Raw genomic sequence first — 15166 nt, forward strand, 5'->3', positions numbered from 1 at the left:
ACACATATTTACACATTATTTTTACCATTTCTTTCGAAATTTTGACTATATCGATATTTCTCGATATTTCCTTCGAAATATCCAATTTTTGGAGCATCGAAATATCATCGATAGGCGAGATTTTAGTCCTTAGTCTGGTGTGATTCGATACAGCGGTACAGACTTTTTTGGTACCATTATTGGCATGGCTAGTATACTATGCCACCAAGCATAAGTAACACCCTCGTTGTGGGCCCACGAGCCATAACGAGACCAAATTGTGACATACATCTTGAAGTCTAACATACAAGCTACGCAACGGTACCCAGAAGTTGTCAAAAGCTTACCCAGAAGTCACCTTCTCAGCCTCACTAACATGCCTCCATACAACACTTCGGTGACTAGAATAGGACTCTTAGTCCCACATTGGAAAACATGTAAAAAAATAAGCCTCATTTCCTATAAAAGTAGACTCCTTCCCACTCACTCAACATCTCATTACAATCTCTTGTAATACTATGAGGGCCATATAAGGCTTCCAACACATAGTATAAGTTTAAGTGGACGTAGTCTTGCCCACCGATGGCAATGCGAACCACTATAAACCTTGTCTCTCTATCTCTGTCCCTCTTATCACTATAAACAACAAACAACATCTGTTAGTACATAGGATTATCAATCCACTAATCCACAGTACAAACATTGGCGCCGTCTGTGGAAAACCGATACAAATGACTTCGTTACCTTCTATGAGTTAAGTCTTCTCAACATTTTATTAAATATCATTCAAATTTGTAAACGGCAACTTGTGCCAAGTTCAACCACCGCCTTTCCCTAGCGGTAGTTGAAAGGGGAAAAAAAAAAAAAAACTACTAGTCCAACTTTGATTACAACTAATTGAATGCTCAATCTTGTTGGTTGCACTACTAGAAAAAAAATGCTTAAGCGACGGGTACATTTCGTCGCTTAAGCCCTAAAATTTGTCGCCTATGAGCTGAAGCGACGACAAATTCGTCGTTTAAAATTCATCGCATATGACTCGTCGCATAGGTTCTTAAGCGACAAAAATTACTAATTCGTCGCTTAAATATATATGAAGCGACGAATTATATTTCTTCACTTATGTTCTAATGCGACAAATAAAAATCATTTAGGCGACGAAGTATTTCGTTGCTTAAAAGTTGTGAAATGTGGAAAAAAAAATAATTTTTCGTTAATTTTTATTTCATTTAATATTATTATTTTAACAATTATATTAAATTCATAAATTTTTAGTTTCTTTTTTTCTTTTCTTTTTAGTTTCTTTTTCTTTTATTATTTTTTCCTTCTTCTCATCCAAAAGACCACCATGCGCCACCACCTCTACTACGCTCCTCTAACCTCTCCTCACCAAAAAATCACCACCATCGCCGTCCTCGTACTCTCTAATCCTCCGACAATGATAAAAAAAATTTCCGGAGTGATCCAAGGGACAGTGGAGGACCCAGATCCAATGAGGGAGAGGAGAGGAAGACCCAGATCTGAGAGGGCGATGGAACCAAAGCTTACTTTGCTGCCGGATTGCTTGAGGGAAAGGAGAGGAGAGGAGGACCCAAATCAATGTTGACGAAGTCCATATTGCTTGGTGGGGCTGAGGACGGAGCCGACGAAGATTTGTGGAGCAGTCGAGGAGGATGAGGTCGTTCTTGACGACAGTGAGGGAGTGCTTGGCGCGGTGAGGAAGGATTGGATGCTTGGCGCTGCGACAAAGATGGTGTTCTGTATTTGTGGTTGTTGACGGTAGAGGAAAATAATGGGGTTTGGGAAAGAACTAGATTTGGGGAAGAATGGGGTTTGAGGAACTTTAATTAAGTAGAATGATATATAAGTTAAAATTGCCCCCCAAATGTTTGTGGAAATTTTTGTAAAATTTAGTTTGAAATTGCACCGAAAATTTAGGCGGGAAGATTGCTGCCAAAATTTTGGCCACTTGAGAGACGAAATTACCAATTTTGTCGCCTGTGTGCCTAAATTTTCTTTAAAGAAAATGCCGCTAGTTTAGTAAATTTACTACTTCCATAAGTACTTTTCCACGATCTTACTCATGTTTAGTAATTAAACAAATATTCATAAAAAATAAATACGAATGGAATGAAATTATTATGAGAAATCACTCATATTTAATAACGAATCTTTTTTAATAAATGCAATAAACGTTTACAACATTATACTAAAAATACATTTAATACAAATTCTATAAAAAGTTGCATAATTTCCTTTCATCACTTATCATAATTATTGATATTATACATCATTTTTGATTCTTGTCAATTTATAGAATATGTTTCATAATAAAAACAAACTTAACACAAATCGAACACAATTCGGTTTGATTTATTCTTCAATCGATCATGGTAATTTACTAATAATCATAAATAGTTAAAAGAATGAAAACGATCGTGAAATAATTTTCGTAAATTTGTTTCTCTAAATATAAGTGTGTACGCTTCATGAAGCATATTTTATCTACACGACGAAAGAAATTTAGAATTTAAATACAAAATATCAATAGAAATTCAAACTAGTTTATGTGGACCAAAGTGGTATAACTCAAGTGTTTGTATGTGTTATGTTCATGAAACAAGTATATTAGCAATATTGAATTAGAAGAAAATGACCGTTAGATATAATTAATACGACAAGATATGTATGTAGAACAAATTTTGATCAATTTGAAGTTCGTTAAGCCTTTGATCACGTTAGTCAACTCTAAAATGAAAATTCATACGAAACAAAAACGTTTATAATCAATTCTTCGTAACTCCCTTTTTTGAACCGTTAACGTTCACAATCCTATTATTGGTTACTATATTAGCTCATCAAAAAATAATAATGGAAAAAAAAGTTAGTTTACATGCTCATGTTCCTTAAAAAATTTTATGCATAGGCATAGGCACTTAAGCGTCGAAATATAGCTATTCCGTCGCTAAGTGTAAACTTAAGAGACGAATATAGCTTTGGTCATTTAAGTTTTTTATTTAAGAGACGGTTTATAGGTGTCGTCGCTTACGAAAAGTTTTGTTTGTCTCTCAAGTGACAACTTAAGCAACAAATTTTATTTTCGTCTCTTAAGTGATCACTTAAGCAACGAAATTATTTTGTCTTGATAAAATTCGTCGCTTAAGCATTTTTTTCTAGTAGTGTTGTCTAGAAAAAGTGAAAGAAGCTACCATCCCACTCAAAGCGGTTAAAAAGAGAAAAGAGAATTATGGCACAGCTCAAGCGGTTCAAAAAAATAAAAATAAAAATTTGAACAGAAAACTTTGAGCCCGCGTCATTCCATCTTGTTCAATGTTAGGAGAGAAGTCAACGCCTAGAGACCAAAAAGTTATGCCCTTGCAAGCGTCGTCTTCTTCACAAAAGAAGAAACCCGCACAGCTTGGCAAGTTTCATCTTCTCCACAAAACAAAGAAACCCAATCCAGCTCATTATGTTAAAAAAAAAGAGAAGCTTATTTGCTCTGGACACCTAGAAACGCTAAGCACCACCACAAGAGGTCAAACCGCCCAGAGACTTTTTCCACGATTTGGATAAGAAATTGTGATCCTCCCGAAGCTGACTCTCTTCTTGTTTGAGTGATTTTTCTTTGGAATGTCAAAGACCAACATCCCATTCTTGCAGAAAGAAAATTTTGGGTCGTCATCTATTCTTGTTAAGTGTTAATCACCGCTAACACCAACGACCTGCTATGCTAGCACCTTCACTCCTCTTAGCGGTTCAACTCTCTTATGGGCGGTTCAACAACTAGCTAGCGCTTGAACTCAACAGTCGGCACCAACGCACCCTTATGCCAACCCGCCAACACAGGCGCTAGCATCCCATCGCCCTGCTGCCAGCGCTCACGAGGCCAACTCGGCCACATCGCTCAACCTTGACCCGCTTAAGAAGTTTAACCGCCCAAGAAGCTAAACCACTCATCGCTCAAGCGCTCACCACTCTCCAAACTCAAGCCGCTCAGACTTGAGCAACCCGTTCACCATCGATCACCGCTCAACCACTCAGCACCTAACGTGCACCCTTGAGCAACCCGCTCAGCACCCAACGTGCACCCTGCCAACGCCCTAGCACACACCTACTCAAATTTGAGATTAGGGCACACCGCTCAGCGTCTTCTTTCGTCTTCGTCAAGGGAAAGCCGCCAAGCTCCCAGCTTGCCTCTCTCCCTCTCTTTCTCCAACGTTAGTGCATAATAATGGCGGTTAAGTTGGATATGGATTAGGGTTTGTCTTTGATTCGCCAGTGCCCAGAACTTCCAAGTTCGTCTTTGATCTGCCAGCGCCAAACGAGCGAGAACACAGCTCACCAACCTCTGCCAGCGAGAACACTGCTCAGACAAAGACGCTCAGCGCATCAACCGCTCAACCAATCCGCTCAAGGAGCAATCCGCCAAGGAACAATGTTGTTGAAGGAACACTCCGCTCAGGGATCAATCCGCTCATTTACTTAAGACGACACACGGAATGGTAACAAATTGGCAGAATAATAGTTATAATAGTAAATTGGCTAATTATGAAAAGTTAGGGTAGCAAATTGACTGAAATTAAAGTTAGGGTAGCAAATTGACACTAAGAGCAGTTGCACTGGTGCGTTAATTGAAGGGGCAATTAGTGAGACCCGTTAGTTTTCAGCCAAACAATGAATGCAACGGCAAGTTTTTGCTCAGGCAAATCATGGGCTTGCGTCACAGAAATTGCTTTGTCAATCCGGTTGCCAATATTTGGCAATCAATTCGCTCGGGCAATAACAAGTAAGGTCCACCATATCAGCTGCAACGGCTCTATAATTGCAGCTGCAATGGTCAAAAGTTTTCCTATAAATACTCATCTTCATTCTATAATTTCTCACATCAAAACTTTCAAAAGTTTTCGTCTCCATCTTCTTCCTTCATCAATTTTAGCTTCTATTTCTTCTTATCTCATCCAACTATGGGAGAATCTAATTGCAATTGGCAAGAAGATGAGAAAATTCAATTATGTGATTCTTAGGCCCGTGTAACCGTGTATCCGATCACCGGCAAATCAATAAGTCTTTCAAAGTTATGGGAAAAAGTTTTTGCCGATTATGTGGAAAATTGGTGTGGTCCTCCACCAAGTCGAAGCCTTAGTGCTCTTCAATCTCAATTTCAGCATTTGAAAAAGATGCTCAAAGATTGGCACAATACACAACTTCAATCCCGTAATAATATAGTGAGTGGCCATAACATGATGGACCAAATTTTTTTTCTTCTCTATATTATTAATTGTAACATTATTGTTATTTATGTCAAATTTATCCTTAACAAATATTTAAATTATATCGGTAGATTTTAATTGATTTAATCTCCTTTAGATGAATCAAGCACAATCTATCTACATGAAACATCATCCTAAGGAATTTGATAAGAAGGCTTGTTGGGAGAAAATTAAGCACCACCCTTATTTTGTTGATCCACCAAGAAAAGAAAGAGCACTAGAATCATTTTCGACACATATTGTCTCCGAAAACGAGTCTCCAATTGACTTGGATGATGATGAAGTTATGGAGACACCACCTAGCTTTTTGTCGAGACCAATGGGACAAAAGAGAGCCAAAGAAGCAATGAGGAAAGGAAAGAAAGTGCAAGATGTTGCTTCAAGTTTGGCTCTTTCTATTCAATCCATGGCCGAGTCAACGCAAGCTTCTGTAGAGCTAGTGAGGCAAAGAAATGAAGAAATTGCCGCTCACTCAAAGAGGGTTATGAATTAGAAGAGGCGAAAGAGAATGCAAGAATTATGGGCAAGGATACTAGTAATATGTCTCCAGATGAAAAGCGTTGGTGGAAAACACGAAAGAGAAATGTTATGGCAAAAACTTTGTTTGATGATGGTAGAAGTGATTGCTACACACCTGGGTTTGATTAGTTATATTTTCCGATTATAAAATGTTGTTTAGGAAATCATGTAATTTATATTCCGCTTATGTAATTTATATTTCATGAAATAAAAGTCTATGCATTGAATAAAGTAATAAATAAACTCAACAACATTAATAATAACAAGTATGTCAAACCAAACCAAAGTTTATTGTTTTTTTAAGGGAAAAAGGGGCAGCAGCCCTAGAGGATTCATTAATAAACTCAGGCCAGAATGGCATCAAAGCACCATTACATTAGACAATTAGCTCATTTATTCAAGTGAGCTTAGCAGAGGATTAAACTAGATAGAAAACAAGATACCAGAGAAACATAAAACTAGAGCCAAGACGCTCAATTGCGGTACTCTAAGTCCTATGAATCCATTTCGCTGCATCCAGCTCGCACAGTCTGCCAAGCTATCAATGCATTAACACTTACTGACTTTTTGCTTTGCCCTTAGGATCAGGGCTTGGAAGAGTGTTAGGGCGAAGCCTATTCAGAACAGGTTTTGGAGTGTCACCTGCCTCATAAACTTTGTAGCAGCCCAGCCCATGACCAATTGAGGGCCAGTGTTGGTCCAATTCAGATTCTGCAGGCCTGAGCTCAGAGGCCAGCCTAAAGTCGCGGGTCCAGATCCAAGTCCAAGCCCATTGGGAGTCCACCAACAGCCACCCGAGCAGCCCCGCTCCGGCCGTTGACCTTCCACCATCTTCAATGACGAATCTCTGAACCCAAGCAGGAAAACCAAACAGAGATCGAGCCGGGATATTCCAATTGGAATTCAACCCCAATAGCAAGCTCATCTTGCCGGATTCGTAGATCTGAGATCGCCCAGGTTTGAGCCAATTCTCCATTCTCTTCAGCGGTCGATTTGGAGATTTGCACCCCAATTCCTCCACCTTCTGTCGTGATACATCCACTACTTTGACCATGAGCCTCGGCCAGACACATCCCTAATTCCGATCTTGAAGACCAATAGAGATCGCCTGTCCATTCCTAGACAGGGCTTCGTCAACCGCCTTAGAGGCCTAGGGCTTTTGGAAAGAACTTGATCGAAATCGCAGGGCTGCGTGCGGCGAAGGCAGCGCTACAAAGAGTTTGCACCACCGAGATTTCATCACTAGATCGGGGAGGCAAGATGCCCGCCGCTGCTGGTACAAAACTAGGGTTTCGTTTAGTTGAGAGGCTCCGTAGAAGTAGGAGCATCTTTTTCTGAGCACTAATAACCAAAGTTTATTGTTAAACATAAATAAACGTAAAAAAAGATTACAAATAAAACCAAACTTATTAATAAAGCACACAAACAGAGAGTACATTAATTAAAATCACAAACCTCAATTTATTTAAATCCGATTCCTTGATTGTGCTGGTTCATACTCAGTTGCCATCCATGTTCCAATTATGCATCACCAAATCATCTTGTAGACATTTGTGGAGTAAAACCAAACTTATTAATAAAGCACACAAACAAAGAGTACATTAATTAAAATCACAAACCTCAATTTATTTAAATCTGATTCCTTGATTGTGCTGGTTCATACTCAATTGCCATCCATGTTCCAATTATGCATCACCAAATCATCTTGTAGACATTTGTGGAGGTAGACAGACTCTACTTGAAATTCGCGATCCCTGAATGCAGGAAGATGTTGTCCATCTCTCCCCACTGGTTCAAACTGAATAGGTTCTCCAGTATCCGGATGCACAGGCCAATCGTAGACAGTTGCCATGGATGGATTCATTAAGTCATCTTCTTCATGCTATACAAATTCTTCTTCGACAAATTCATCCTCCATAATCATGTTATGAAGAATGATACAACTTATCATGATGGCTCGAATATCTTCTAGTTTAAACAACCTAGCATTGTGATGCAATATCGCCCATCGTGATTGGATGATACCAAAGCACCGCTCCACATCTTTGCGGTAAGCCTCTTGTTTTTTACAAAAGTGCTTCTCCTGTTCTGTTCTGGGGTTCGATTTTGTTTTGACAAAAGTAGACCACCTAGGGTAAATTTCATCAGCAAGGTAGTAACCATTAGTGTACCTTTTGTTGTTGACCTCAAATTGAACTTGAGGAGTAGTTCCACCTATGACATGCTTGAACACATTAGACGCACCAAGAATGTTGAGGTCATTTTGTGCTCCAGGAGTTCCGAAGAAAACGTGTCATATATGTGTGTCCTAAGATGCCACTACTTCTAAAATTATAGTTGGTCTTCCCTTACGACCCGAGTAAGCTCCAGCCCAGCCGGTTGGGTAGTTCTTCCACTCCCAATGCATGCAATTGATGCTCCCAATCATGCCTGAAAACCCGCGACACTGTCCTCTATTGAGAAGCCTATATAAGTCAACAAAATTAGGAGGAAGAAGGAACCACTCACCGTACAGAAACTCGATCTGTCTGCAAAATTTCTTCAGACATTTCAGTGTTGTAAAAGTTCCTATCCGAGTGATTTCATCACATCGATCAGCAGCTGCACCGTATGCGAGCATTCTCATGGCACCTGTCATCTTTTGTTCAGGAAGCAATCCCATTTTTTCAGTGGCATCTGGTTTTTGCCTACAAAAACTGTCGTGGTTGCAAAGATCCTCCATTATGCTTTGGAAGACATGTTTATGCATTCAGTACCGCGTCCAAAAGTTTGCTTTGTCGTACACTGGATGTTCAACAAAATAATCCTGCAGGAGGAATTGATCTTAGACTTCTCTGTGTCTCTCCACATTTGGTGCACGACCAAGTCGTGAACCACGCCCTCTAGGTGTCTGTTCCAGTTGATATTGCACCACCAATGCAACCGCTTGAGAGTTTGTAGCTTGAATTCGCTCTAGCTCCTCCATATTTTCACGATCCCTTTCTACCAACCACCTGTTTAATTCATCCATTGAAAAGAGGAGAATGAGATGAGTGATGATATTTCAAAAGAGATGAAGGTACAATGAGAGAAAATGTGTGAGTAGAGAATGAAGTCTGAAGGTTATTTATCAACAATTTTGGAGATAAAAAGTTTCGGATAAGTACACGTGTCATGTAAAGATAGGTTGAAAATCTTATCAAATTTCCGAGATATATTTTTAGAAGATAACGGTATCTGAAGTTGACATGTGTCAAGTGAAGATTAGACGAATATCTTATCAGAAATCATAAGATATTTGATAATTTATTAAAACATTAATTAATAATCTGTTTAACAATAATGACTGTTGTACAATTAACCACATTATTAATTAATCAAATTATAATTTAACATTTTCAATTAATAAGTTATTTAAAATTAAAATGTAATAATGAATTAACATGTAAATTGCCTTCAACGGATGCATTGATAAAGAAGAGACAATTGCCAATTTGGGATAAATAGTGAATTGACAAAGACAATTCAATTGGTAAATCAACAATTACCTTTTGCCTACGGATGCAATTGTTCCAAGATGAAAAGTAGGATAACAATTTGGCTAAAAAACCTTCTACATATGCTGCAGCTCATAGTTTTTCTTGGACTAATTTTGTTTTTGTTAAAAAATAAAAAGAAATCAAAAATTAAAAAAGAAATAAATTTTGGACGGGTCTCTATCGGCCCAAATCCGAAAAGAGGGAGAAAGAGATAGCATACACCGCGGGTGCACCGCCCAAGCCGCACACGCATAATAAGCCCTACGCCTACCACTAGTACAGAAACTTCTCTTCCCTTTTGGTTCAGTTTCAGCGTCTTCGTTTTACCACCAAAAGTTTCAACTACACAACCCTTTCAAATTCTCTCTCTATCTCTCTCTTCCTCTTCCGCGAAGCTCAGTCACGGAGCTCGCCGGATACGGCGCCGTTTTCCGACCTCAAGGTTAGTCTTCCGTCAGCTCCTCCAGTTCCAATTCGCGTTCGGTTTCTTCCACTTACGCTTTTCAATTAGGGTTTATGTTGCCAAACCCTAGGCCTAGGCTTGGTTAATTTCTCTTATATTGTGTTAATTTCTGGTAATCTGTGCTTTATTGCTTTAACTTGACTTCGATTTTGTATAGTTTACAAATCTGTAACTAGAGTTTTTGGTTATTTTGCCTACTGATTCAGTGTGTGGATTGAATTAGATAATTAGTTAGAATTAAGGAATTTCAATTTCGATTATGAATTGAGAGTGAAAATTCATCTAGATTGATTCTAGTTCCTGGTATTCTTCTTATTTTTGACTTACCAGTATCGTTAAAGACTGCTAAACGGCACACATTCTTGTTCTTCCTCTCACATTTATGTAATAGGTTCTAGATGGTTGCGATTGTTTAGATGAATTAAATCCCTTTGCATGCGATCTTGTTAGTGGAATCTTTGATTTTTGTTTTTTGCAGACTTGTTTTGGATATGAGATGAAGTATTTTGAAAACTACCATTTAGTGTGAAGAGGAGATGTGCTTATTTGTTGCGAGTGTATAAACAACAAAATGCAGAACTGAAATATTCAAGGGCTGTGTAATTCTTAATGCCCAACTTTGTTAAATACTTGTTAAAATTTCCTGTGTGATACACTGCCCTATTTTACAGTAGCCTTTTTCTCTCCCTCTCATACCTCTTAAGATGGTTGGACTGAATATAATTTTATTGTTGGTGTTATTGTAGTTATAAACTAAGGGAAAGGTTTGATTCTCAAGCATGGGAGACAGTGAGACAGTCGTTGCTCAAACAAATGCAGTGATGGGATATCCATCAGCAGCCTATACAACGACAGGTTATTCTGATCCCAGCTCAAATATTTCTCAGGAGCCTACCACAGAAATTTCTGCTCCTGTAGATGCATCCCATCCAACACCTGGTGATGGACATGCATATTCTGTGGATTCTGATTCTGTCATGCAAGAATCACATACATATGCATCATATGAGGCTCAACCAGCTGTTGGTGTTACTGATGCTGGTGGGAATGTTGCTAGCAGTGAACATGAAGCCATGACATCATCACAAGCTGCCAGTTATGATGCTTCTGCTAATGGTGTTGCTACTTCTGGGGTGGGAACTGTTTCATCAGTTGGGAATGGAGATGCTTCAGACAACATGGCGGGATCAGTGGATACACAACAAGTTGTGGATGGTTCTGGTATGTGCTTCTTGCATTTTGTTTCGGGCGGGGTTACATTGACTTTTGTATGATGTTAAACTTAACTGCTATACTAACAGTATGATACTGAAGTTAGGTCTGTGATTATGTAATATGACTCTGTTCAACAATCAAATATATGTAAACATAATCTGACTTGGATTAATTTGTAGAGTAAACAATTTCATTTGAACCCTTTTTATGATCTTTGTCTTTGCCTATTTCTCTTCCTGTATTCTTATGTTATTTTCTTTTGTTTTCTCTGTTGCAGCTATGTCTGCAGAAGAAGATAGACTATGGAACATTGTGAGAGTAAACTCTTTAGATTTTAATGCCTGGACTGCTTTAATTGAAGAGACAGAGAAAGTTGCAGAGGTATGTTAGCTTATGTTTTGTGTCATGAGTTGGATCACATGGATGATTGCTCATGTCTATTTTGTGGTTATTTTATACCAATTGAAGTTTCAGTTATCTTCTGCCAATTTTCATGATTTTTGTTTATAATATTAAAAGAGAGTGATCTGGTCATACCTCTTGCTCAGTCATGAATCATTCATAAACTTTAGAATTTAACAACAAAATCTCTCTTTTGATGCCTATTGTAATCAGGTGCTTGGGCATTTATAATGGTTTTCCTGTGGGTTTTGATGAGTGGGGTTATATGAAATTCTGTAGTGTTGCAATTCTGTATAGCACTGTGAGGTGTTATCTCACTCACAAAGCTCTCTGTTTAGATAAATAATTTAATATGCGAAATCTTTACTCAGATTCTTGTTCTTAAAAGGTCAACCTTGTCTCTTTTTGTTGGTTCTTCAATAGTATATACTGCCTTAGTTGGTGCATCCAAAATACCAGCTATCTTCAATAGTATTGTTTATCCTATTAAAAAGAATATGCTTATGTTATCTATTTTAATGTGAAAATAGTTCATGGTCCTTTAATTAGCATTATCCTTAAAAGGAACATTTTTTTTTTCTATCGGGTTTGATGTTTAGTGGTGTCTAAAGTTTCCTGTAATAGGTATTGTGGGCATTGTCAGGGGTAATGCATCGTTAATCCCGTCCGATCTGAATTCTATATATGTTTCATCTGTGGCCAATTCCCTAGGAACTAATATATTTCTCTTCTGCAGGATAACATTCTGAAAATTCGAAAAGTTTATGATGCTTTCCTGGCAGAGTTTCCTTTGTGTTATGGGTATTGGAAAAAGTATGCCGATCATGAGGCACGTTTTGGTGTTATTGATAAAGTTGTGGAGGTTTATGAACGAGCAGTTCAAGCTGTTACCTATTCAGTTGACATTTGGTTGCATTACTGCACATTTGCCACAAGTACATTTGGAGATCCAGACACTATTAGAAGGTAATAACTATTCTTTATGCATTCTTGCTGTTAGTCATGCTGGGAGTTTATGATTGCATGGTTTTCTCAGTTGCAAGGAACTGGTGTCCTTGCTTTCTAACCTCACTTCGGTATGATTGCAACAGTGGTTCCTCACATGTATGACGGAAAGGTTTGGTGGGAATGCACTTTAGAAATATTTTTGTGATGTGTAATCCCTTGGTTTTGAGGCTGCTATTTGGCTTCATTTTGTTTTGTTTTCTTATTTTTCTTCCCTTACTAAGGATCTAATTGATTCTCTGGCCTCAATATACCCGTTCTATCTCCCTTACCATGAAGACACACAACTTAAAAAATTAGTGGTCAATGAATACTGGCTCTATTTAACTTCGATACTTTGAAGTGCATCATTATGCAAATTGCTGCTGGGAAGATCTCGTCCAGTTAAGGGCTTAGATGGCCTCTAGCACTGCTCCATTTGACGGACATAGTATGGTTTTTTTCAGGAAGGTAAATGCAGCGTTTAGATGTGTCATATGGTGTAGAGTCAATTCTGCGGTGTCTCCCTTTAATGGATGTGCTATCTCAGCTGTATTAGTACTTGTACCCATCTCATCAATATTGTTTTTAAATATTCATGCAGGCTTTTTGAGCGAGGATTAGCGTATGTTGGAACAGATTACTTGTCCTTTCCTCTTTGGGACAGGTACATTGATTATGAATTTATGCAACAAGCATGGGGCCAGCTTGTCATGATTTACTCACGAATATTAGAGAATCCAAACCAACAGCTGGATCGTTATTTAAACAGGTGATTACTCTTTAAATGAATTATTTCATTCGAGGGTCTTGCAATTGTTTTGTTTGTATTCCTGATGCTAATGGTTTTAACAGTTTTAAGGAATTAGCCGGAAGTCGCCCTCTCTCAGAATTAAGAACTGCTGAAGAAGCTGCTGCAGCAGCAAGTGCATCTTCAGAGAATGGTGTGCAAGCAAACGGGGAAGAGGCTCAACCTGATGGCGCAGAACCATCTCCTGCTATCTTAACAGAAGCAGAGGAGCTGGAGAAGTTTATTGCCATTCGAGAAGAGACGTATAAAAAAGCTAAAGAGTTCGATTCAAAGATAATTAATTTTGAAACAGCTATTCGGAGGCCTTACTTTCACGTGAGGCCCCTTAATGCTGCAGAGCTTGAAAATTGGAACAACTATCTAGACTTTATTGAAAAGGAAGGTGACTTTAACAAGGTAATTTTCTTTTTTAAATTATATTTATTGGTTATTAGTTTTCCTGCTTGTAATATGTTGACTCACGGTGGGATTATATGCTTTATTGGCTAAATCGTTGGATGAAGCAACTTTTAAAACGGGAATTTGAACTGAGACTAAAGATGGGCCTTCGATTTGGTTTCTTTGAGGATAAGTATTTCAAACCCTTTTTGTCAGTGGACGTTCTAGGTTCATGATGTGTTGGTAAATTTATTCTTTTTAAAGTTCCAATGTTATGCATGCAGGTCCTTTCTTATCTTCCTATCCTAAACATCTGTCTGTCAGGCAAGGAGGGTCCCTCCTTTCCTATTTGAGGGGCCTCTCTGTTCTGCTAACGGAGTATTTCTTGTGCATATCTCCTTTTGTTTCACTTTTTTTCATTGGTTACTGTTATGGCGATTGGATATCTTGTTATATCATTACTTTTTTCTTTTCTTTTTTGAATCAGGTGGTCAAGTTGTATGAAAGATGCCTGATTGCGTGTGCTAATTATCCTGAATACTGGATTCGTTATGTCCTAAGTATGGAAACTAGTGGAAGTTTGGATCTTGCCAATAATGCTCTTGATCGTGCAACCCAGGTCTTTGTGAAGGTACTACCCCATTTGATATTCCAGAGTATTAAATGCCTGGTAAATGTAGTGAATGAGATAGCTTGATTTAAAATCAATGGCCTTTAGGTATTGGAGGGTTTGGTGTCTTGTAGAAATGATCATCAGTATTTCCTGCCTTTTATATTTCACTCCTCTATTGGTTAGTACTTAGAAACCTCATCTTTCTGGATTCAAGATTACCCATTTTCATTATTTTTTTTTTTATACCCCTCGCCTTTTTGTTAGTGTTTCTTACTCTCTTTATTATTAGTTGTATATTACAGAATTTTGTGTATGACCCTTTTTGTCTTGAAATAACAGAGACAACCAGAGATTCACCTTTTTGCTGCTCGCTTCAAAGAGCAAAGTGGAGATATACCTGGTGCTCAGGCTGCCTATCAACTCGTACATTCTGAAATTTCACCTGGTCTTCTTGAAGCAATCATTAAGCATGCAAACATGGAACACCGTCTGGTAAGAAGTTGGTAAAGAGTATGGACCTCATCAGTTTACCTATAAATGTTGCACTAATAACCTTGTTATTTTGTTATATTTCACAGGGAAATATGGAAGCTGCATACTCCTTGTTTGAACAGGCCATTGCCATTGAAAAAGGAAAGGAGAATTCTCAGACATTACCCGTGCTGTTTGCTCAATACGCTCGGTTCACATACTTGGTAGGTTATAACTTATAAGTTATATAAATTGTAACTTGGCAGTATGGCTGTGAATTCTTGCGGAACAATCCTAGATTCCTTTCTAAGCATCCTCTACATTTTAAAATCATGAACTTGATGAAACGGTGAAAACCAAATATGCACTTTGTATCCATGAATTTGACAGCAATTTTCTTACCTTTGTTTTCAGGTAACTTTGAATGCCAAAAAAGCCAGAGCAATCTTTCTTGAAGCGGTTGAGCATGTTCAATTGTCAAAAGCCTTCCTTGAGGTTCTCTCTCTCTCTCTCTCTCTCTCTCTCTCTCTCTCGTCTCTCGTC

At 38.3% G+C, this 15166-nt stretch overlaps 1 protein-coding gene across 1 annotated transcript in view; it reads left to right on the forward strand.

The window, feature by feature from the left end:
* The first annotated feature begins 10528 nt into the window (after positions 1–10528).
* The window catches only part of LOC101312803 (pre-mRNA-processing factor 39-like), a 6460-nt gene continuing 1822 nt past the window's right edge, over positions 10529–15166 (forward strand). Inside the window, exons 1-9 of the mRNA XM_004292195.1 lie at positions 10529–10970; positions 11242–11345; positions 12103–12332; positions 12955–13122; positions 13206–13557; positions 14027–14170; positions 14492–14644; positions 14731–14847; positions 15038–15163. Of these exons, the coding sequence (XP_004292243.1) occupies positions 10529–10970; positions 11242–11345; positions 12103–12332; positions 12955–13122; positions 13206–13557; positions 14027–14170; positions 14492–14644; positions 14731–14847; positions 15038–15163 (1836 nt within the window). The remainder of the gene's footprint in view (positions 10971–11241; positions 11346–12102; positions 12333–12954; positions 13123–13205; positions 13558–14026; positions 14171–14491; positions 14645–14730; positions 14848–15037; positions 15164–15166) is intronic.

The sequence above is a fragment of the Fragaria vesca genome, linkage group LG2 (assembly GCF_000184155.1).
Source record: "Fragaria vesca subsp. vesca linkage group LG2, FraVesHawaii_1.0, whole genome shotgun sequence".
Taxonomy (NCBI): Eukaryota; Viridiplantae; Streptophyta; class Magnoliopsida; order Rosales; family Rosaceae; genus Fragaria; species Fragaria vesca.